Source organism: Myotis daubentonii, chromosome 8 (assembly GCF_963259705.1).
Source record: "Myotis daubentonii chromosome 8, mMyoDau2.1, whole genome shotgun sequence".
NCBI lineage: Eukaryota > Metazoa > Chordata > Mammalia > Chiroptera > Vespertilionidae > Myotis > Myotis daubentonii.
In genome coordinates, this window is record NC_081847.1 from 36,509,513 (window position 1) to 36,533,286 (window position 23,774).

Consider the following 23,774-nt stretch of genomic DNA (forward strand, 5'->3'; position numbering starts at 1 on the left):
TTGAACCAGCAACCTTCCAGTACATGGGACAACACTCAACCAAATGAGCCGCTCTGGCCAGGCTCCCACCATTGTTTTGAAAGATTTTTTTCTGTTACACTGCCCTGGGGAAAGGAAAGAAGTAATATGTGTTGAGTGCCCAGAATGTACCTGGTGTGTTACATACCATGGCGCATATCCTCACAATACCCTACAGACAGGGTATCAAAGCCATCTTAAAAATGAGGAAATTGGGGTCTAGAGAATGCCTTGCCCAAGGTCTCACAGATAGGAACACAGGTATTTGACTCCAGAAGTTCTGCTCTTTCTGAACTGCCTTCCGAAGAAATCCTGGGTGGTCCCATTCACCTGAGTGAGCTCATCCTGGGTAAATACCCATGTTCCCTTAGACTCATGCGTGGGGGTCCCAGAAGGTGCTACTCTGACTCTGTAGGCCACCCATTACTCAGCAGCACTCTGGTATTTTAACCACATGTATTTAATTTTTATTAGGTTTTTCTTTTTGTCTTTTGTTTCTTGTTACAGAGGGGAAAGATTTAAAACGTTTAGTGCAAACCTTGAAATCCCCCCTTCATTGTCCTCCCTTTCCCCATAAGTAACCTCATCTATGGTGTGAGTTCTTCCATCTAGCAAAATACTTTTCTAAATTTTCAGTGAAGTTTTCAAAAAAAAACAGTATCAGGGAAGTAAAACATGTACCCTTGGAACATAGGGATGTAGTTTATAAGGGCTCTACAAATTTCTTCAAATCTCCTATTTTAATGAATGATCATAAGAGTGTTCCATTCCATAAAACATCCATGTTTGTCTTAATATAAAAATAAACCTTTTAAATAATTTCCCCCAAATCTTCAAATAGAAACATTCCCTAGGAAACTACTGCATGTGTGTCCTGTCCCTAGGGACCCAGGAAGCAACCCTGAAGAGGGGGATTGCAGGACTGGAGCAAATTGGCCCTGGATCCGTAGTTTATCAGGTTCAGTTTAAAAGTGAGGTTCAGCAACCAGTATCTTTATTTTCAGAGGCTGTGGGTGGTTGGGATCCAAGTCAGATTCCCGAGTCCTTCTGGCTTGAGTTCCTCCTAGAAGAAGAATGAGGAAGAAGATCTGATGGGGGGTAGGGAGGTCCGCTCTCTAGAGGAGGGAAAGGCTTCTGTCCCTTGGGAAGGAGGTGGGGACCTGGCTCTCATTCCCTTAGTCCCTCCCTCTTGTTTGCCTTAAAATTCCCCATCCTAAAACTCCCTTGAGGTCCTGGGAAAAGCTTAGGCTCAGTCTGACTTTGGGGGAAAACAGGTGGCTCATGGCCATAAAGATGCTCCACCTCCCAGTCCCTTGGGAGTGGGATTTCACACATGGGAGGCCCCCTTGGATGCTTGCCAGTCTGTCATGCAGCATGTGGAACTGGATTCATCTTAACATGTAAAAATGCATGTTTTAAAAAGCTTAAATAATCATGCAACACATGCAGCAACCCTAGTGTTTCTGTACTTAAGATGAGGATGTGGCCCTAGCCCAGTGGTCGGCAAACTGCAGCTCGCGAGCCACATGCGGCTCTTCGGCCCCTGGAGTGTGGCTCTTCCACAAAATACCATGTGCAGGCGCGCAGGTACAGAGCGATTGAAACTTCGTGGCCCATGCGCAGAAGTCGGTTTTCGGCCTGGGCGAGTCTATTTTGAAGAAGTGGGGGGTGTCGGGCAACGGGAGACGGAGCAGGCGGGCCAGGGGATACACAGCGCGTCGGAGGTACATTGTTTTGAGGTGTCTGAAACAAGCGTACAAGACGCGTGTGGATGGGAGAGTTGGAAGGGGTCGACCTCAGCGAACGTACCTCAGTCAGATTGAGAACGTTTTTAGCAAAGGCCAACTTAGGAGTACCCTAATTAAGTTAATAACAATGTACCTACCTATATAGTTTAAAAAATTTGGCTCTCAAAAGAAATTTCAATCGTTGTACTGTTGATATTTGGCTCTGTTGACCAGTAAGTTTTCCGACCACTGCCTTAGCCGGTTTGGCTCAGTGGATAGAGCGTTGGCCTGTGGACTGAAGGGTCCGGGTTTCAATTCTGGTCAACAGGCACATGGCCGGGTTGTGGGCTTGATCCCCAGTAGGGGGCATGCAGGAGGCAGCTGAGCAATGATTCTCTCTCATCATTGATGTTTCTATCTGTCTCTCCCTCTCCCTTCCTCTCTAAAATCAATAATAATATATATGTTTTAAAAAGTAGAATGTGTACAGGAATACAGTATCTACTGACATCATAAACTGACCGCTGTCCTGGGCATGGCTTCTGGGTTTCCGAAGTACATTTGACTATAACAAGGGTGTGCCTGCTCACAGGATTATGAGATATTTCAAACTTACAGAATTGAAATAATTATATATTCTCCAGTTAATATCCTGCCATATCTATTACATAACTGTCCATTCCAACATCCATCCCCCCCCCCCTTTTTTTTACTTGGTGTTTTCAAAGGACAATTACAGATTAGTACACACTCTTAAACACTTCAATGTCCATATCATTTAACTAGTTTACCTTTTTTTGGAAGGTAGATAAGTAAGATTTACATATAGTGAAATGCACAAATCCTAAATGTACCACTTAAGTGACAAATTTGTACACCTGTCAACCTACCTCCACCCCTTTCAAGATCATAGTACTCTAGAAAGTTCTGCTGCTTCCCAGCCCATATCCACACCTACTGACCAAATGCAACCCTGTTCCGATTCCCATCAGATAGGAACTTCACCCGTCAAGATACAGCTCTTGACTGAGGTCCCAGTGTAGAGGCCTGCAATTCAGAGGAGTGGTTGCCTCTGGAAAAGGCAGCAGCTGCCGCCTCCATCATTCATCTCCCCTCCGCCTCAGCACTTAGCGCTCTTTGCTGAAATTCTGATGTTCCTCTGTGAGCTGGTATCACCTTTTCTCAAAAAAAAAAAAATGTGTTTTAAAACATTCTAGGAATTACAGGCTTCCTCCTCTTTCATATGTTTGACCCTCAGATCAACTACTTTTATACACCTTAAAAATATATAAATTTTTTAATTGATTTTCAGAGAGGGAGAGAAAGAAACATCAATGATGAGAGAGAATCATTGATTGGCTGCCTCCTGCGCGCCCCACCCTGGGAATGAAGCCACAACCTGGGCATGCGCCCTGACAGGAATCAAACCGTGACCTGGTTCAGAGGTGATGGTCAGCCGCGGAGCTAGACCAGCCGGGCTGCTTTTGTACACTTCCATTGAGAATCCTAAACTATCGGGTTCTAGTAAAGTACTGGAAAATTTATGGAGATCTCCATAAATTCAATCATTTGCAGCAGGTAGAAATTAAATTGCTAAATATCGAATTGGTAGACAATCCAACGTCAATGAACTTTAGCTGATCCATCATATTCAATTGAGAAGAGAAATAACACATTCAAAGTACTACCTATTGTTACGTTAAACAAGCTCAGTTGGATCAAAGACCAACTTTATCTTGGTCTCCACTAAATTTATTCACTGGGGCTCATTCTTCCCCTGTCCCTGGAGGGAATGCAGGGAAGTCCCAGGCTTTGCCCATCACTTTAGATACTGAAGGCCCTCCCGTAGGCAGAGGAGGTGTCCAGTCCTGTGTAACAACAAAACCTTTGAACTTCATTTAGAGATAGAGGCCGCCCCTTCCCCAGCCTGGGCCCGCTGCCAGCCTTGCCCTGCAGTGGGGGCTGGGGAGAGGCAGCAAGTGCTTGGCCTTGACCTTGTTTCCCCACCTTGTACTATCACCTCTTTTGTCCCCTGTTGCTAAGACACAGTGAGATGGGGAGAGGAAAGTTCATACTTTACCAATACTGTTGTGAACTTCTGGCTCTCAGAGCCTGGTGTGTGTTTAAAACTGAAGCTTGGGCTTCTGGTACATGAGTTCAAAGGCCTGCCCCTACCCCCAACTCCGTCCACTTCTCTTGTCCTCCGACCTGCCATTCCCTTTGTTTTTAATCTTTTTAAAGAATATATTTTTATTGATTTCAGAGAGGAAGGGAGAGGGAGAAAGAGAAATATCAATAATGAGAGAATCATTGATTGGCTGCCTCCTGCATGCCCCCTACTGGAGATCAAGCCTGCAACACAGGCATGTGCCCTTGACCGGAATGGAACCTGGGACCCTTTCATCCACAGGGCTGACACTCTATCCACTGAGCCAAACTGGGTAGGGCTGTGTGGGTTTTTTTTAATCTTTATTTATTGTTGAAAGTATTACATATATGTCCCCCTTTTTACTTCCATTGGTCCCCTCCAGCCTGCCCCCGCCCTCTGCCCGAGGCCTTCACCACCCTGTTGTCTGTGTCCGTAGGTTATACATATATGCATACAAGTTCTTTGATTGATTACCTCCCACCCACTCCCATCTTCCCTCTGAGATTCTACACTCTTCCATGCTTCCATGTCTCTGGATCCACTCCGTCAGTTTATTTTGTTAATTAGATTCCACATATGAGTGAGATCATGTGATATTTGTCTTTCTCTGACTGACTTATTTTACCTAGTATGATACTCTTCAGGTCCCTCCATGCTATCTCAAAGGATAAGAGACTCTTCTTTCTCACTGCTGCATAGTATTCCGTGGCATAAATGTGCCACAGCTTTTTTATCCACTCATCTGCTGATGGGCATTTGGGCTGTTTCCAGGTCTTAGTTATTGTAAATTGTGCTGCTATGAGCATAGGGGTGCATATAGTCTTTCTGATTAGTGTTTGGGGTTCCTTAGGATATATTCCTAGAAGTGGGATCACTGGGTCAAACTGTTATTCCCTTACTTTGAATGATACACTCTCTCTGGCTGGTCCCTTGTCACTTTCCTTTTGTCCCTGGTTCTCATGGTCTCCCTCTGTTGGCTCAGGTGCAGCAGAATCACTCACCACCTATCTCCATGGGTAGCAGAAGTCACAGGATATCACCAGCTTCTAAAAATTGTTCTCTAACTGCCAGCTCTTTCATAGACTAAAGATCAGGCAGAAGTCTGAACTCACTTTGGGTCACCTTCTTAGTCCTGCATCGGCCCAGCTCCTTTCTTTGCTATGAAGTCACTATTGCCTTGAGGTCACAGCAGAAACTGAGATGAAAACAATTACACTTGAACTTCCTAGTTCACAAGAAATATGTTAAAGACTGCCTAAAAGGCAAGATGAAATTGGGAATTTCATAATTTAAACTTTCTCTTTTTTAAAAATATATTTCTATTGACTTCATAAAGGAAAGTAGAAGGAGAGATAGAAACATTATTGATGAGAGAGAATCATTGATCCACTGCCTCCTGCACTCCCCATACTGGGGATCGAGCCCACAACCCCAGCATGTGCCCTGACCAGAAATCAAACTGTGACCTGGTTCATAGGTTGACACTCAACCACTCAGCCACATGGACCAGGCTAACTTTCTCAGTTTTAAATACCTTTTGACATGCAAGACTATTGTTTGATTGTCAGGTATTAGGTTTTTAGGTATATTTAGAGAAAACATGAACAAAAATAGATTGCTTGTAAGTTGTTCTTATATTACAACCTTCCTTTACAAAACAGTGCTTTATTCATTTGTTCATTCATTCAACAATTGCTTGGAAAATGCCTACTACTCAACAGACCTCCGTCTAAACATACAGGAGATGATGACAAATGCTTATTTCTAGTAGAGATGAGACAGCCAATTAAAAAAAAAACTGCTTGGGACACACTCTAGACAAATTAAATCATATCCCCTAAAGTAATCCTTAGACGTCATTAGTTTGTAAAACCTACCCACATGACATGCAGCTAGGGTTGAGAACAACTGGCATAGCACCTTTACCATGGTTAAGTGTATAAGAGGCTATCACAAAAATATTCAGAAATAAGGAAGAATTCTTGAAAGATTAAAACTATGAAGGAAATAAATTCAACAGAAGAGTTGCAAGTTGAAATTGAGAAAAATCTCAAAAAAAAATGGGAAAAATAATGGAAGATAAAGTGTAAGAAAATTAAAAGGATCAGTCTAGAATATTCAACATCTAATTAACAGGAGTTCCAGAAAGAGAAAAGGGGAGGGGGTAGGAAATTTCAGCAAGAGACTAAAAGAAAAATTTCCAGGACTAAGGATATAACTTTCCAGATTGAAAGATCTGAGTGTCCAAAGCAATTAGTTTTAACCCATGCCAGGCTCCATCATCATGAAATAGAACACTGTGGACAGACACGATTCAGAGAAAAGAGAAATGGTCCAAATATTAGACATTACAAGAGCACTGGGCATCCCAAACAGCATCACTAGACATGAAGAGAGTGGATCAGTGCCCTCAAAGGTCTGATTTTTAAAATGTATTTACAACCTAGAATTTTATACCCAGCTAAATTATTAAGTGTAAGAGTGGGATAAATAATTTCAGACATATAAGGTCATTTGTATTTATCTGCCTTGCAGCATTTTTTCAGAAAACTCCTGAAGACTGTATGTAGAAGTAAGGGAGTAAGGCAATGAAAGCAAGACATGGGATCTAGGTAGTTTGAGACTCCAACAAAAGAGAGAGAGAAAAGGGATAACTCAGGATGGGGGTGAAGGGCACTGGGCAGTAAACCTCAAGAGTCCTGAATAGAGTAGGAGGCTGTTTCCAAGAAGATGTATTTGGAGGGAATTTTAAGTTTTTCAAGGAATTTAGGGATAATTTAGTATTGTGGCCTGGAAAACAAAACAAGAAATGGAAAAATTAAGCCAAAACTCCAGAAAATAAAACAAAAAAAAAATTGTACAATAAAAAGCAAATCCAGAGCATATCATGTGGCTTAGCTGTGAATAGTTGTGTAGGCAAAACACTACAAGCCCTGAGTGGTGCCGTAACTGCTAGCGGAAGGGAAGGGCGAGGAGAGGCCGCAGTCAAATCCCCTTCTATGGTAAGAGCTAAAGAAATACCTCAGGCCCTAACCAGTTTGGCTCAGTGGATAGAGTGTCGGCCTGCGGACTGAAAGGTCCCAGGTTCGATTCCGGCCAAGGGCATGTACCTTGGTTGCAGGCACATCCCCAGTAGGGGGTGTGCAGGAGGCAGCTGATTGATGTTTCTCTCTCATCGATGTTTCTAACTCTCTATCCCTCGCCCTTCCTCTCTGTAAAAAATCAATAAAATATATTTTTTTAAAAAAGAAATAGCTCAGAAACATGAACATAAATATCAGAAGGAATAGCTATTTAAATTGCTATTTGAATTTTTTATACCATGAGTATTATTTGGGTAAAAATTAAATTTCAAAAGTTTGCAATAACCTAAAACTATGCTTATAATCTAGGTGCTTCTAGCCCTGTTCCAATGAAGTAACTGAAGAATGAGAATTTTCTAGAACTCCAGGGGAATCTGGAGGGGTAGTAGACCAGAGGGAAGCCATTGCAGGCTTCCTCCTGCAAAGTGTCCTCCTGTCTTTAACATTGTCCACATACTTACAATGTGGACAATGCAGTGTGGAGAATGCAGGGTCTGAGCTGAATCAGGAGCTCAGTCCACCAGGTGAGCCCTGAGGGTGGCTTGGACCACGGGGGTAATGGGGATATTTGGTGGGGGATTTCCAAGGAGAGAGCATCAAGACTTGCTGATGACGGGAGTGATGGAATGAGACCTCAAGGGGCTTCTAGGTGCTTAGCTGAGCAACCAGGTGCTGCCACTTACTGAGATGAGGATGATGGGGCATGGGGGGGGCGGTTTGGGGGTCAATGATTTTGAAATGACCTAATTTGAGCCTATTGGACATCAATGTGTCTAATGATATGTGTGAAAGACTGTTTCTGCCAGTCCATGCTGGGTATACAGATTTGGAGCCATAAGCCTGTGATTAAAGACAAGGGAACGTAATGATTTCAACAGAATGAAGGAGTGAGAGGAGAGGAAGGGTGTGAAGGCATCACCTGGGACTGTGCCTCTGGAGTCTGCGCGAGGAGCAGGAGCCAGCAGAGAATGAGAAGGGAGGCCAGGAGAGTCGATTGAAACAAAAAGTATTTCAATTAGGATTCAGTTTGGCTTCACAAAACTCAAAACTACTGTGGCTGAAACAAGATAAAAATAGATCTAGTCAGCCGTCCAGATGGAATGGTGACTCTACAAAGTCACCTGGAACCCGGGCTCCTATCACCTTTAGTTCCACCACCCCTGGGGTATAGCCTGTCCTTGCGACTCAAGATAGCTGCTGGAGCCGCAGCCATCAGACTCACGTCCCAGGCAGCCTGGCTGGGCAGCTCAGTTGGTTAGCTGTGATCGGCAAACTGCGGCTCGAGAGCCACATGCGGCTCTTTGGCCCCTTGAGTGTGGCTCTTCCTAAGCCTTAGGAGTACCCTCATTAAGTTAATAACAATGTACCTACCTATATAGTTAAAGTTTAAAAAACTTGGCTCTCAAAAGAAATTTCAATCGTTGTACTGTTAATATTTGGCTCTGTTGACTAATGAGTTTGCCGACCACTGGTTAGAGCATCAGCCCAGTACCACAAGGTTGTGGGTTCGATCCCTGGTCAGGGACAACAAATTCTCTCTCTCTCTCTCTCTCTCTCTCTCTCTCTCTCTCTCTCTCTCTCTCTCTCTCTCTCTCTCTCTCTCTCTCTCCTCTCTCTCCTCTTCTCAAATCGATAACTAAAATATTTTTTAAAAAGTTTTTAAAAGTTCCAGGCAGCCAGCTGGTGGAGGATGTGCCCTTTCCCTTTAAGGTGATTTCCCAGAAGCCCCACCCAGCACTCAGAGAAGTCTGTCTTTCTTGGGGGACCAGGCCACGCGGGTGGGTGCAGCCGGAGGAGCCAGCGGCCCAGGGGCCCGGCCAGAGGGCTTCGCGGGCTTGCAGGTGATGGGGACCTCCAGGTAGAGACCACGCGTCTCCGGCCCCATTTCCACCTGGTTGCGGTCTTGCTGTGTGGACGCACACCATGTCCCTCCACACTTCAGTTTTATTGAACCCAGTTTGGTCATCTTGCTCCTCTTAACGACGGTGGGAGCTGGGAGGTCCAGCAGGGCGCATGGCCGCCGAGGAGACATCCAGGGCCCTGTTTGAAGGGGAACGGGACCGCAGTGGCTGGGGTACCAGTTCGTCTCCGCCATAGAAACTAAGAGAAGAAAGAATTTCAAGGAGAAAGTGGTCATAGCAGAAGGTTGGGAAGGGCGTCGAGAAGGGGGAACAGGGAGAGAGGGTGGGAGTTACCAGAACATGTTTGTTTGCTGCTGGGAGACACCGAGGGGTCTCTTGGAGGAGAGGGAGGGAGGATGGCACTGGGCACAGGGGGAGGGCTGGCCTGAGGCTGGGACAGGGGCAGCTATTGCACTGCCCGCTGAGGGGAGGCAGGACTGGGGCACAGCGGACGGGAAGGCCTGCAGGGCTGGGGCTGCACGGGCGGCTGGGGAGACCCCGCTGAGCGTAGTTGCGGTCAGCATGCTTGCACCATCATGTGTAGCCACAGGTGCGGCTGTGGAGCGAGCGCACAGCTGGCTTTAACTAGGACTGGGATTTTTCCAGGTTAAATCAGCGAAAGAATGAGGGAATCAAGCACTTTCGGAATAATGACGGGCTGTGGAATTTGTGCTGGGCGAGGAGGAAGCAGGGACAGGTAAGGAAGCCACTGATAGCGGGTGGAAGCAGAAACCTTGTCTTGCTCAAAGAGTGGTGGTCACGGGACTCCTGGGCTTGGTTTGCAGGGAGGGGTGCGTTGGTCAGGTGCGGTCTAGGCCGAGACTAGGAAAGTGTGAGGCCAAGGCCACGTGGAGCAGGTTCAGGGGACAGCCAACACAGGGGAGTGACGGCGGAGAGGGGCGGGGCAGATGAATTTGAGAGGACTGGCAGGCAAGGGGTGAGCCCGATGAGGCCTGGTCAGGGGGGTGATGGGATGTGAGGGCCGGTGGGGATTAGCTGTAGGTGCAGGTATTGGGGAAGATGGTTGAGTTTGAGAAGCCGAAACCTCTGAGTTGACCTTTATTTAGGAGGCAGGACTGAAACCTGAAATTCGGAGGGATAGCCAGGGGTTGGAGATGGGGATTGGGAATCACTGTCATGTTGGAGTCACTGGTGAGCATGAACATGGACATGACCCAGGACGACATGAGCAGGGGTGAGAAGAGCTGAGGGCCGCGGCAGGAGGGGCAGCCAGAGGCTGGAAAGGCCAAGGGAAGGCAACCTTTCCAGGTGACTGGCCAGCTCTGAGGGTTGGTGTCTGGGGGAGGATAGGGGCTGAGGACAGAGGAGGGGAAGAGGGTGGTAACCCTACCCAGCATTCAGGGAGGTGGGTTGAGAACTTGAGCACTCACCCAGCTAGAGGGGAGGGGACCGAGGGAATGAGACCCAGACAGAGGACAGACCTGGTCCAAGGCCCCATGTGGGAAATGGGGTTGGTGGAGCCAGAGAGCTTCAGGAGTGAGGCGGGGCATCCCACACCAGTGGCTTGGAGACCCCTGAGTGGGTTTCAGTCCCTCTAATCTTTGGGAAATTCCTTTTAGAACCTGTGAACAGGAATGGCCAGCCCTTACTCAGAGATCACTCCTCCTGGACCCTCCCAATGGGAGCTAAAGTTGGTCTGTATGATCCCAGACCCTGTTTCTCCAGGACGCCATGCCCTCCTGGTCACTCACTAAATCGTGCTGCTATGAACATAGGGGTGCACACATTCTTTCTGATGAGTGTTTCAGGTTTCTTAGGATATATTCCTAGAAGTGGGATCACTGGGTCATATGGCAGCTCCATATTTAATTTTTTGAGAAAACTCCATACTGTTTTCCATAATGGCTGCACTAGTCTGCATTCCCAGCAGCAGTACTAGGGTTTCCCTTTTCTCCACATCCTGGCCAGCACTTGTCATCTGTTGATTTGTTATGGTAGCCATTCTGAAGTGTGAGTTGATACCTCATTGTCATTTTAATTTGCATCTCTCTGGTGATCAGTGACTTTGAGCATTTTTTCATATGGCTCTTGGCCATCAGTATGTCCACTTTGGAGAAGTACCTATTTAGGTCCTTTGCCCATTTTTTAATTGGATTGTTTGTCTTCCTTTTGTTAAGTTGTATGAGTTTCTTATATATTTTAGATATTAACTCTTTATCAGATGTATCATTCTCAAATAAGTTCTCCCATACAGTGGGCTCCCTTTTCATTTTGTTGTGGTTTCTTTTGCTGTGCAGAAGCTTTTTATTTTGATGTAGTCCCATTTGTTTATTTTCTCCTTAGTTTCCTTTACCCTGGGAGATGTGTCCGTAAACATATTGCTATGAGAGATGTCTGAGATTTTGCTGCCTATGGTTTCTTCTAGGATTTTTATGGTTTCACAGCTTACACTTAAGTCTTTTATCCATTTTGAGTTTATTCTTGTGTATGGTGTAAGTTGGTGGTCTAGTTTCATTTTTTTGCATGTATCTGTCTAATTTTCCCAGCACCTTTTATTGAAGAGACTGTCTTAACTCCACTGTATTTTCTTGCCTCCTCTGTCAAATATTGAGCATAATGTCTTGGATCTATTTCTTGGGTCTCTGTTCTGTTCCATTGATCTATATGCCTGTTCTTGTGACAGTACCAGGTTGTTTTGATTACGGTAGCTTTGTAGTATAACTGGATATCTGTTAACTTTGTTCTTCTTTCTCAATTGCTGCAGCTATTTGAGGTCTTTTTTGGTTCCATATAAATTTTTGGAATATTTGTTCTAGATCTGTGAAATATGCCATTGGTATTTTAATAGGGAGTGCATTGAATCTGTAGATTGCTTTAGGTAGTATGGACATTTTAATGATGTTAATTCTACCAATCCATGAACATGGTATATTCTTCCACTTGTTTATCTCTTTTTTCAACATCCTGTAGTTTTCTGAGTACAAGTGTTTTACCTCCTTGGTTAAGTTTATTAGTAAGTATCTTAAATTGTTTTGTTGCAATGGTAAATGGGATTGTTTAGTTTCTCTTTCTGAGATTTCATTATTGGTGCATAAAAATGCCATCAAATAAAACAAAATTAAAAAAAAAGAAAGTAAAAAAAAAATTAAAAAAAAGAAAGTAAAAAAATAAAATAAAATAAAAATAAATAGTAATTTAAAAAAATGCCATCAATTTCTGGGTTTTAATTTTCTATCTGGCTACATTGCTGAATTCCTTTGTTAATTCTAGTAGTTTTTTGGTGGCGTCTTTAGGGTTTTCTATGTAAAATACCATGTCATCTGCGAATAATAATAGTTTTACTTCCTCCTTTCCAATTTGGTTACTTTTTATTTTTTCTTGTTTGATCGCTGTGGCTAGGACTTCTAGTACTATCTATAATAATAAAAGGTTAATATACTAATTAGACCGGATGTCCTTCCTGACAAAGCCGCAGTGGACAGGGGCCACGGCAGAGGCGGCAAAGAACCTCCCCCCACCCACCCCAACACACACACCAGGCGGCGGCGGGCGGGGGCTGGGGCCAAGGCCCTTGCATGAATTTTGTGATGGGGCCTTTAGTGTTGAATAAGAGTGGTGAAAGCAGACATCACTGACTTGTTCCTGTTCTTATGGGAAATAGTTTTAGCTTTTGCCCATTAAGTATGATGTTGGCTATACGTTTGTCATATATGGCCATTATTATGTTGAGATATGATCCGCTATTCCCACTTTGCTGAGAGTTTTTATCAAAAAAGGGTGTTGGAATACCTCATGGTTTTGATTTGCACTGATGAGTAGTGAAGTTGAACACCTTTTCACGTCCCTATTGGCCATCTGTATATCTTTGGGAAAATGTTCAGATCCTCTGCCCATTTTAAAAATTGAATTGTTTGGGGTTTTTTTGCTATTGAGTTGCATAAGTTCCTTATATATTTTGAGTATTAACCCTTTATCAGATATATGATTTCTAAATATTTTATTCTGTTCAGTATGTTGTCTTTTCATTTTCTTGGTTTCCTTTGCCTATGCAGAAGCTTTTTAATTTGATGTAGTCCCACTTTGTTTTATCTTTTGTTGCCTTGCTTTTGGTGTCAAATAAAAAAAAAAAATTCATACCAAAACTGATGTCAAGGAGCTTATTGCCTCTGTTTTCTTCTATGAGTTTTATGGTTTCAGGTCTTATCATTCAAGTCTTTAGTCTATTTTGTGTTGATTTTTGTGTGTGGTGTAATGCAAGCATGTCAAACTCAAAGACTAACACAGGCCAAGTAAGGTTTAAGGTTATGTGGGCCGCAAAAAAACAAAAGCTTCAATTTTCATAGGAACATAGGTTTATTTCCATAGAGACATGCAAAGAGCTGAAATAAGTAATTGTTAACATAAAATAATAGAACATTTTAATAAAAATTGATATTTTTTCTTGAACATTAACTTACCAGACACTGAATAACTGCACAAATTAATAAGCATAACGCAAATAAACCTATTTTTCTTGTTCTCTGGAAGCGAAATATTTCCTGTTGCACACATCAAGTCAGTACAAGACTAATGACGTGGCAATGGGCTGCTAAAATATTCGCTGCTAGTATCAGTGGAAAGAAATTGTGCGCCTGCACATAAGGCGCGTAAGGGAAATGAATACAACATGATTATAGTGATCGGTCATTAGCCAACATTGTAGTTCGCTATTAATAATTATGTATAACCGGATATTGTAAAAATTAAGTTATAAAATTTTTATTAAAACATTTCTTACATACTGTTTATTGGCTGGGCCGCAAACATATTTGTTATGGGCCGTATGTTTGACATGCTTGGTGTAATGTCCAGTTTCATTCTTTTGCATCGGCTATCCAGTTTTCCTATCACCACTTACTGAAGAAACTGTCCTTTCCCAATTGTGTATTCTTGTCTCTTTTGTAATAATTCAATCGACTATATATTCATGGGTTTATTTCTGTGCTCTATTCTATTGCACACTGATCTATGGGTTTGTTTTTATGCCAATACATACTGTTTTGATTGTTATAGCTTTGTAACATAGTTTGACATCAGGAAGCATGCCGCCTCCAACTTTGTTCTTTCTAAGGCTGCTTTGGTTATTTGGGGTCTTTGTGATTACACACAAATTTTAGATGTGTTCCTTCTATTTATGTGAAAAATGCCATTAGAATTTTAATCCGGGTTGCATCGAATCTATAGATTGCTTTGAGTAGTATAGACATTTTAACAATATTCTTCCATTCCATGAGCACGGAATATCTTTCTGTTTGTTTTCTTTCATTTCTTTCATTAACGCCTTAGTTTTCAGTGTATAGATCTTTCACCTACTTTGTTCAATTTATTCCTAGGTATTTTATCTTTTCAATGCAAGTTAAAATGGAATTGTTTTCTTAACTTCCGATAGTTTGTTATTAGTGTATAAAAATGCAATATATTTTTGTATCCTGCCGCTTTACTGAATTTATGAGTTCTAACAGTGTTTTGGTGGAGTCTTTCGGGTTTTCTAGATATGTCACCAGCAAATCGTGACTTCTTTACTTCTTCCTTTCTTATTTGCATGCCTTTTATTTCTTTTTCTTGCTTAATTGCTCTGACTAGGACTTCCAATACTTGTTGAGTAGAAGTGGTGTGAGTGAGCATCTTTGTCTTGTTCCTGATCTTAAGAGAAAAAGCTTTCAGCTTTTCACTCTTAAACAATTATAGTCATGGGCTTGTCATATATGGCCTTTATTATGTTGAGATATGTTCCCTCTGAATTCACTTCGTTGAGAGTTTTTATCATAATGGCAACTTACTCTGAAATGCATCAAAAAAATAAAATGTGTGGATGGATGGACAGATGGTGATAGACCAAATGGAGCAAGTATTAAGTGGTGAGTATATGGATGGTTATTGAACAACTATTTTAATTGTTCTGTGTGATTGAATTTTTTCATAATAAAATGCTTAAAAAATCATTTAGCCTATTAGAAGATGGTAACTGCTCTGACAAAAAGTTAAGCAAGGTACTGGGAGAGGGATAGGGAGTGACTGGGATGGGGGCTGCAATATTAAATAAGATCATTCAGGAAGGCCTCCCTGAGGAGACCTTGGAAATGAGAGTGTGAGCAACCAGAGATCTTGGGCTAGAATGTTCCAAAGGGGACGTAAATACAGGAAGGTCCTGGGGAACAAGCAGGTTCCTGAAACAGTGAGGAGGCCAGCACAGCTGAAGCCAAGGGTATGAGGGTGAATGTCGAGGCTGCAGGAGCAGCAGGGAGGCAGATCCCAGGCTTCATGGCTTCATGGGTCATTGCTTAGCCTTTGACTTTTGCTCTGAATGGGTGGGATGCAGGAACAGCATGGTCCAGCACCTCACTCTTGTCTTCTGTCAGTGTAGCGAGACCAGACTGAAGCAGGCAAGGCCAAAGCAAGGAGGCCAGTGAGGAGATGATGGTAGTAGATGGTGGCCACTTTGGTCTGAGTGGCAGTGGTTTAAGTGGTGAGAAGTGGTCAGATTCTGGAGATATTTTCTTTTCTTTTTTTAATGTTTTTTTTATGGAAATATTTTCTTATTTATTTGCTTTAAATATATTTTTTATTGATTTCAGAGAGGAAGGGAGAGAGATAGAAACATCAATGATGAGAGAGAATCATTGATTGGCTGCCTCCTGCATTCTCCCTACTGGGGGGGATTGAGCCCCCAACCCGGGCATGTGCCCTTGGCCGGAATCGAACCTGGGACCCTTTAGTCTGAAGGCCAGTGCTCTATCCACTGAGGCAAACCAGCTAGGGCTCTTATTTATTTTTTTAATCCTCACCCAAGGATATGTGTGTGTGTTTTAAATTGATTTTTAGAGAGAGGGGCAGGGAGAGAAACATTGATGTGAGAGACATTGATCGATTACCTTCCACATGTAGCCGGACCTGGGATCGAACACCCAACCTAGGTATGTGCCCTCACTTGGAATCAAACCCACAACCTTTTGGTGTATGGGACAACACTCCAACCAACAGAACCACCCGGCCAGGGTTGGAGATGTTTTCAATATAGATCCAATAGGATTTGGGAATGGATTGAATGAGGGGTTGGGGGAGGCGTGAGGAAAAGGAGTCAAAAATGACGGATGAGGACATGGAAGGTTACATGTTAGGGGAAGATCATGGGTTCATTTGGAGGTGGTCATGTTTGTCATGTTTGCTAGACTTTCAAGCAGAGACAAGGCCAGGCCTTTGCAAGTCAGAAAAGATGGGGGAGAGAAGGAAGCAGGGAGGAGCGAGACCAGAGGACTGGAGGAGGGAGTGTTAGCCCTGCTGACGGGTCAGGTAAGAGGAAGAGTGAGCACAGACCTTGAGATTTGAGGGATGGTCCCCTCCCCCACTGTGGCCTCAGCCTGGGCTAGTCTGACAAAAGAGAGGTGTAACCACTTCCCCAAGGCCATGGCCGACCTAGTTCTTAGTTTGCTCTGACTGGCTGTGTTGCACTCAGTCTCCTACAACGCTGGGTTTGTGAGATAGGTCCACGCTGACACACACAGCTCTAGATCAAGAGTCAGCAAACTAAGGCCAAATATGTTTTAGGAGATAACTTTACTGGGCTACAGCCATGCCCATTCCAGTGGTGTAAGGCTGCTTCCACACCCTAGCAGAACAATGGTTGCCAGGAACCACATGGCCTGTAAAGCCAAAAATATTTACTATCTGGCCTTTTAAAGGGAAAGTTTGCTAACTCCTCCTTTCCCCCTTTCACTGTAACAGTGTGTAGCTCTATTGTAGGAATACACAAGACATTTAATTGGACATTTAGGTGGGTCCCTTTTTTTGGCCATTATGAAAATGCTCCAATAAACTTGCCTAACTATTTTCTTGGACTCATGTGCACCAGAAGTGAAATTCCTGGTTTATACGATATGGGCGTCTTCAGCTTTAGTAGATTTTGCCAAGTTGCTTTCCAATGTGGCTGAAATGATTTGCACTCCCATAGCAGTGTAAAAAGTTCCCATATTCCTCTCCAACTTGGAATCGTGTTGTCAGACTTTTTTAGTTAGCAGTTCTTTCGTTTGTAGATTCCTTTGGTTATTCGGGCTGTGAGTGATGGTTTTGCTCTTATCTTTTCCTGGCCTTGGTGCTCTGGCAGGGACTGCATTTTGTTCAGTGAAAACAATTTTAAATTTTGTCCCTGGCTTTAAAGAAAACATGCTTTATAAGCATAACCAGTGGACATAAGACACTGGGGGTAGGGGAGGCTAGGGGACTGTCAAGGGCGGGGGGAAAAAAAGGACACATATGTAATACCCTTTGTAATACTTTAAGCAATAAAAAAAAAATAAACAATGCTTAACATTTTATCATATACTATAGTGTTTTACCATTAAGTATAATGTTTGCTGCAGGTTAGGTTTTAACTTTTATTTTGGGAGAGCTCACATAGAAAACCATTTGGACTAGTTGGTTTTTTAGGTATGAGTCTACTCTATTTCTTTTTGCATTAGTCTTGCAAATGATCTTTTCCTAGAAAATTGTCCATTTCATCTGTGTTTTAAATTTACTGGCATAGAGTGTATAATCTTATTGTTGTCATGTCTGATATATCGTAGTTATGTAACTTTTGAAATTGGTGTTTATTGTTTTTTTCAAAGACCTAGCTTTGTGGTTCATACTAGTGTTTTCGTTCTATATTTAATCAATTTCTGCTCTTCATTATTATATTCCTTCACTTTTTCTTTTTTACACTGTTATTCATTTTTTAATTTAAAAAATTTAATCCTCATCTGGACATGTTTTTTCTTATTGATGAGAGAGAGAGAGAGAGGAGAGCAACATTGATCAGTTGCTTCCCATATATGCCCCAACCAGAGACGGACCCCTCAACTTAGGTATGTGCCCTGACTGGGAATCAAACCCACCACCTTTTTGGTATACAGGACGATGCTCCAACCGAGCTAGGGCTGTTTACCCTTTTAAACATTGACACTGCTCATTTTCCTTATCTCTTCTTACCAAATAAGGTTATAAATTTCCTAATTGCAGCTTACTATGCCCCACCACCTGAGTTTTTATATGTATTATCATTTTTTGTTTGATCCAGTTTTAGTTTCTATATGATTTTATCTTTAAGTAATAAGTTTTTAGAAGAATGTTTAAATGTCCAAACATTTGGAGTTTATTTCGCTCGTGTCTATCATCAGGGGATATGGTCTGTATGAAATGGATTCATTGATATCTGTTGAGATGTGTCTTGGGGTCCAGTAGTTAGGTAACTTTTTTGTAAAGGTTTCTTGTGTGCTTGAAAGTAACATACTGGACTGGGTTCATGGTTCTGTCAGAGTCCATTGATCAGGATTATTAACAGCATTAACATCTATTTTGGGGGGCTGTTTCATCAATCAGTTACTGAAAGAGGTCTTAAATCTCCTACCATGCTACAGGATTTGACACTTTTCCTATGTATCCTGTCACTCTTGCTTTATACATTTTCAACCCCTTTTTTAAAAAAAATATTTTATTGATTTTTTTACAGAGAGGAAAGGAGAGGGATAGAGAGAAACATCGATCAGCTGCCTCCTGCACACCCCCTACTAGGTATGTGCCCGCAACCAAGGTACATGCCCTTGACCGGAATCGAACCTGGGACCTTTCAGTCCGCAGGCCGACGCTCTATCCACTGAGCCAAACTGGTCAGGGCCCTTTTTAAAATCTCTAACATACAAGTTTAAAATTGTTACATCTTGAAAATTCTTTTCATCATTTTGTGGTGACCCTTTTAAAATATTTTATTGATTTCAGAGAGGAAGGAAGAGGGAGAGATAGAAATATTGATGAGAGAAAATCCTGTATGTCCCTCCTGCACGCCCCACACTGGGGATGGAGCCCACAACCCGGGCATGTGCCCTGACTGGGAATCAAACCCTGACCTGGTTCATAGGGTGACGCTCACCCACTGAGCTAAGCCAGCTGGACTGGTGACGCTCCTTTATCCCTAATAATGCCTTTTGCCTTAAAGCCTATTTTGTCTGATTTTCCTATAGATATCTTGTGCTTAGTTTTTCTCAAGTATACCCCCCCCCCTTTTTTTAACTTTTGGTGCCCTTAGGTCTTAAATGTGCTCTGATAAATGGCATAGAGCTGCATTTTATTTTGCTTGATCAACTTGATCATCTCTGTTTTAATAGATGAATGTAAAACATTTCCTACCTCTGGTTTGGCACCCTTTACAGTCCAGTCTTTTTACTTTTCTTCCTTTTTTTCTTTCCTGCCTGCCATTATATTTTAATACCCTTTACCAACTTTTTCTCTTTTCTGTACCAGAAGTCATAGTTTTAGTGATTCCTCTTAAGTGTCTGAAATACGTGCTTCATTGTAGAAAGCTGGACAATCATCATTCTCCTCCTCTTCCTCCTCTCAAATAAACCAAGCTTCTTAGAACACCTGAGCTCTGATTACCCTCGCCAGTCTTACCTGTTATTGTGTCTCATGCTCCTTGTTTGCGCTCCACAAATTAATCATCACTATTCATGTTCTAATTAAGTACTTGTTTAGATGACTTACATGTTTACCAGTTTAGCTGCTCACCATTTTCCCAACTGGTGTCTTGTCTTTCAAGTTCTGCAAATTCACTACAAAATGCATAGGTGCTGATTTCAGTTTTATTTATCCTGCTCTGGATTTTATGTGAGGATCCTTTGGAAACTTTGGAAACTCTTCTTAAGGAACTGCCTCTACTATATTCTTTCTTTTCTCTTCTGGAATTCTGATTGGACATGAGAGTTCTCACTTTACCTTCCACTCACTCCCTTTTACATGTTTCATCCCCTTGTTTCTTTAGTTGTTTCTGATTATTCTCCCGTTCAGAGATTCTCTTCTGCTGTGTGCCATCTGCTTGCTTGCCTTACTGAGACTTGAATGCCCATAGCTCTGTTTTTCAATTCTAGGGATTTCTTTGAAAAGCTCTGTTCCTTTTTAGTGACTTGCTCTTTTATGTTTTGATCTCGCCCACCCACCTTTTCCCTTCTCCAACCATAAGCCCCAAGGACGCCGTTTGGCTCTGTCATCCTCGTCGGCACCTCACTGTCGCTGGAACTAGCAGCCTGGCTGGGCGCCGTCAGAGGGCAGTGACAGGGGAGAGAGGATGCTGAGCTGCAGCCGGGCAGTGATTTCCCCACTGCGAAGCGCTGGGTCCGCTCCCACCATTGCCTCCTAGCTTCCCAATCTCTGCTCAGCCCCGCCTGGGACAGAGGGGCCACGCAGGCCATGACGTCACGCGACTGTGACGCCCCTGGGAGCCGCCACCCCTTCCTGGTGCGGGCGGGGAATCCAGGCTCTTTGCGCCCTGACGTCAAGGTCCCGGCGGGCGGGTTTTGCGTCGGCCCAATGGGAGCAGCGCGCCGGCCTCCCCTTTAAGGAATGTTGTGACCTGACGTCACCCGAGCGAGTTACCTCCCGGAGCCTCGGACGCTGGGCTCAGCGTGAGCCCCAGAGCCCTTGCGCGCGAGGTGTGGAGCCCCCGCGCCCCGGTACCGCAGCCACCTCCCCGCCCCGGAGTCCCGGCCTGCGCGCCCCGCCGGGCCCGCGAGATGCCCTCGGACCGGCCTTTCAAGCAGCGGCGGAGCTTCGGTGAGGCCTGGTGGGCGATCTGCGAATCTGGGGAGGGGGTGGGGATTGGGGAGTTGGGGGCGCGACCCAACCTCCAGCGCAGGTGACGTCAGCCCTGTGACGTCAGCTTCCAGCCGGACCCCAGGCAGGGAGGCAGATCTGACCTGGGCTGGGCCCTCCCCACCCTGTCCTGTGTCCAGGCCGGCCAGACGGCCCGGGGGGCGGGGGCTTGGGGGAGGTGGGGCCAGGCCGGGCCGCCCCTCGAGGGCCGTCGGGGCAAACGGCACGGAGGACCCAGATCCAGCCTCAGCGCCTGCCCTCCTTCCGCAGCCGACCGCTGTAAGGAGGTGCAGCAGATCCGCGACCAGCACCCCAGCAAGATCCCGGTGAGTCCCACCTTCCCCGCCCGGCCCAGGCCCCGCCCCAGGCCCCGCCCCGACTCACGCGGCCCGCCCGCCCCGTTCCCAGGTGATCATAGAGCGCTACAAGGGTGAGAAGCAGCTGCCAGTCCTGGACAAGACCAAGTTCCTGGTCCCGGACCACGTCAACATGAGCGAGTTGGTCAAGATAATCCGGTGCGTGGGCGGCGACCCTCAGGGGGGCCTTGGGTCCTGCTGGGGTGGCCAGGGCCTTCTGAGGAGTGGGAGTGGGCGTAGGAGGGGCATTGGGTCCCTCTCTGGGAAAGTTCAAGGTCGGGGATGGGTGTGAAGTGGAGGCAGGGCGTCCTTTTGGGGAGGGAGTCGGGGCGACACCCGGCAGCCAGGCCCCTCACTGTGGGCCGCCCTCCTGTCCTCCTCAGGCGCCGCCTGCAGCTGAACCCCACGCAGGCCTTCTTCCTGCTGGTGAACCAGCACAGCATGGTGAGCGTGTCCACGCCCATCGCGGACATCTATGAGCAGGAGAAGGATGACGACGGCTTCCTCTACATGGTCTACGCCTCCCAGGAAACCTTCGGCTTCTGAGCCAGCAGTAGGGGGAGGGGTTGGAAGGGGAGAGGGGGGCCATGTCAGGCTCTGCCCAGGGAGCTCTTGGCTCCTGAACTGCGCTTCCTCTGCCCCTGGGGGGCCGGGCAGGGATGCTACCCCTTAGGGGATACCAACCACTCCGCCTCCGCCCTGTGTGCATCCTGGGCCTGTCACGTTAGGGTTGCCCCTCTGGGTGCTGGCTGGTGGACGGTGGGGAGCAGCCCCCACCACCCGCGCTCTGTCTGGTTTGTCTTTTTTACTTTAGGCCCCTGCCTGCCTGCCCCTCCCCCACCCGAGGCTCTGCTTCCTGCCTGGAACCACCCACCCTTGAAGGACTGGCCCCTGGCTCACCTGGTCTTGACATGGTGTATGGATCTGTGGTCACTGTCCCTTTGCAGAATAAAGATTGCTCAGGCCTGTCTGGCCCTTTGCCTCCGGCTGCTTGGGGAGTGGGGAGGGCTGCTGGTGGCCTATCCCACGCCATTCTCGGCTCACCAGTGCACAACTTGTTGTGTGGACTTACGGTTCATTCTGGGGGCCCACACCCTTGTGTAGTATACCATGGTGGTATTAGGGGCCCACACCTTCCAGGAGTGTCCTGTGGGCCCAGGGTAGACTTCATACCAAAAAGAAATTTATTAAGTCAACAACCTAACAAACCCTGCTCACCTGCTTCCTCCCCTGTCCTGTCTGGGAGGGGGCTCCTTTGTGTGCAGAGCCAAAAACTGTGGGTCCAAGTGGAGGTGCGCCTGGCAAAGCCCCATAGGCCTTGCTGCCAGCCTTGGCTCTCCTCTGGTGCCAAGATCGTGACCCTGGACTTGAACCTCATCTGCCTGAGGACTTGCCTGCTGGCAATTCTGGCTCGAGGGCTTGGCCCAGCTTTTGGCCTGTCCACCCCCTGAGTCCGTACAGCCCTGTGCCCGGCCAGGCCTACTTGAGCACAAGCATGGCCTCCGTGCCGTCCTTGGCCGTCAGGTAGAGACCGTGAGTGAGGTAGTACTCTCGCCGCAGGAAGGCATAGAAGTAATCAGAAATCAGCAGGATCTGTGGGGGGAGAGGAGAGAGTGTGAGAAGCTTCGAGGTACCTCCCCCTAAACCTTGGGCCCCTGAGGAGCTAGGCGGGTGTTGGGAGACCCTACCACCTCAGGATCTACACTTGACCCTGCAAGGTCTCACTGACACCTTAGAAGTGCCCGTATGGCCCTCCCTCCCTCCACCATTGTCTACACCTCCTTCTCAAGCCCTGGCCTGAACTCCAGACTGGTACTTCTGCAGCCAGACCTCACCTCGTGGGTACCCACAGGCCTCTAGGATGCACCCTAGCCAGGCTCCCTGTCAAACCAGCTTCTCCCACTGGGAACCCAGGCCCCACATCTTCCAGGTCCTCCGGCCACAGGATCACCTGATACTTCTCCCATATACACAGCCACTAAGTACTGTCAGTTCTACCTCCTAAGCCAGTGGTCAGCAAACTCATTAGTCAACAGAGCCAAATATCAACAGTACGATTGAAATTTCTTTTGAGAGCCAAATTTTTAAAACTTAAACTATTTAGGTAGGTACATTGTTATTAACTTAATTAGGGTACTCCTAAGCTGGCCTTTGCTAAAAACGTCCTCAGTCTGAGGGGGTCGACCTCAGCGAACGTACCCCCACTTCTTCTAACGCCACTTCTTCAAAATAGACTCGCCCAGGCCGAAAACCGACTTCTGCGCATGGGCCACGAAGTTTCAATCGCTCTGTACATGCGCGCCCACGTGTGGTATTTTGTGGAAGAGCCACACTCAAGAGGCCAAAGAGCCGCATGTGGCTCGCAAGCTGCGGTTTGCCGACCACTGTCCTAAGCTCGCAAATCCACCCATTTCTACCCATCGTAACAGTTACCGCCCTGGACAAGCCACTGCCATCAACAGCATCTCCTCTCTGGGCTCCCTAATCTCAAACCTCCCCTTCCCTCGGTCCATTTCCCTAGCAGCCAGAGGGTGCTTTTCAAAACACATCTGGTCATGTTCAAACCCTCTAAGACCGTGGTTCCCAACCTTCCTAATGCCGCGACCCTTTAGTACAGTTCCTCATGTGGTGGTGACCCCCAATTTCATTGTTACAAATTGAACATAATTAAAGCATAGTGATTAATCACAAAACAATATGTAATTATATATGTGTTTCTGATGGTCTTAGGCGACCCCTGTGAAAGGGCTGTTCAATCCCCCAAGGGGTCGCGACCCACAGGTTGAGAACCGCTGCTCCAAAGGCTTCCTGTGGCTAGCTAGTAGGGTGAAGATAAGCTCCCTGGGGCTCTGAGGCCTTGCACCTGGTCCCTGCCGTGTACATGCCTCACGCTCCCCCATGTTCCACCTCACTCTGCTCCAGCC

The 23,774-nt window shown here is 45.6% G+C and overlaps 2 protein-coding genes across 3 annotated transcripts in view; one reads left to right on the forward strand and one right to left on the reverse strand.

Annotated features, from left to right (window-relative positions):
* The first annotated feature begins 20,145 nt into the window (after window positions 1–20,145).
* MAP1LC3A (microtubule associated protein 1 light chain 3 alpha) lies at window positions 20,146–21,824 on the forward strand. The gene is made up of 4 exons (XM_059705965.1): window positions 20,146–20,455; window positions 20,765–20,820; window positions 20,903–21,009; window positions 21,234–21,824. The coding sequence occupies exons 1-4, from the start codon at window positions 20,416–20,418 to the stop codon at window positions 21,394–21,396; spliced, it is 366 nt and encodes a 121-aa protein (XP_059561948.1). The 5' UTR covers window positions 20,146–20,415; the 3' UTR covers window positions 21,397–21,824.
* A 196-nt stretch (window positions 21,825–22,020) lies between these two features.
* Window positions 22,021–23,774, reverse strand: part of PIGU (phosphatidylinositol glycan anchor biosynthesis class U) — a 109,569-nt gene continuing 107,815 nt past the window's right edge. For both annotated transcript variants that reach the window (XM_059705945.1, XM_059705946.1), the window contains exon 12: window positions 22,021–22,443. In XM_059705945.1, coding sequence (XP_059561928.1) covers window positions 22,330–22,443 — 114 coding nt within the window. In that variant the 3' untranslated portion in view covers window positions 22,021–22,329. The remainder of the gene's footprint in view (window positions 22,444–23,774) is intronic.

What these genes read in the sequence shown, in the direction of transcription:
- MAP1LC3A (XM_059705965.1), top strand. Translation starts at nt 20,416, where the DNA reads ATGCCCTCGGACCGGCCTTTCAAGCAGCGGCGGAGCTTCG. An exon ending in CAAGCAGCGGCGGAGCTTCG is followed by an intron (nt 20,456 to 20,764) that starts GTGAGGCCTGGT and finishes CTCCTTCCGCAG; the next exon opens with CCGACCGCTGTAAGGAGGTG. An exon ending in AGCACCCCAGCAAGATCCCG is followed by an intron (nt 20,821 to 20,902) that starts GTGAGTCCCACC and finishes CCCCGTTCCCAG; the next exon opens with GTGATCATAGAGCGCTACAA.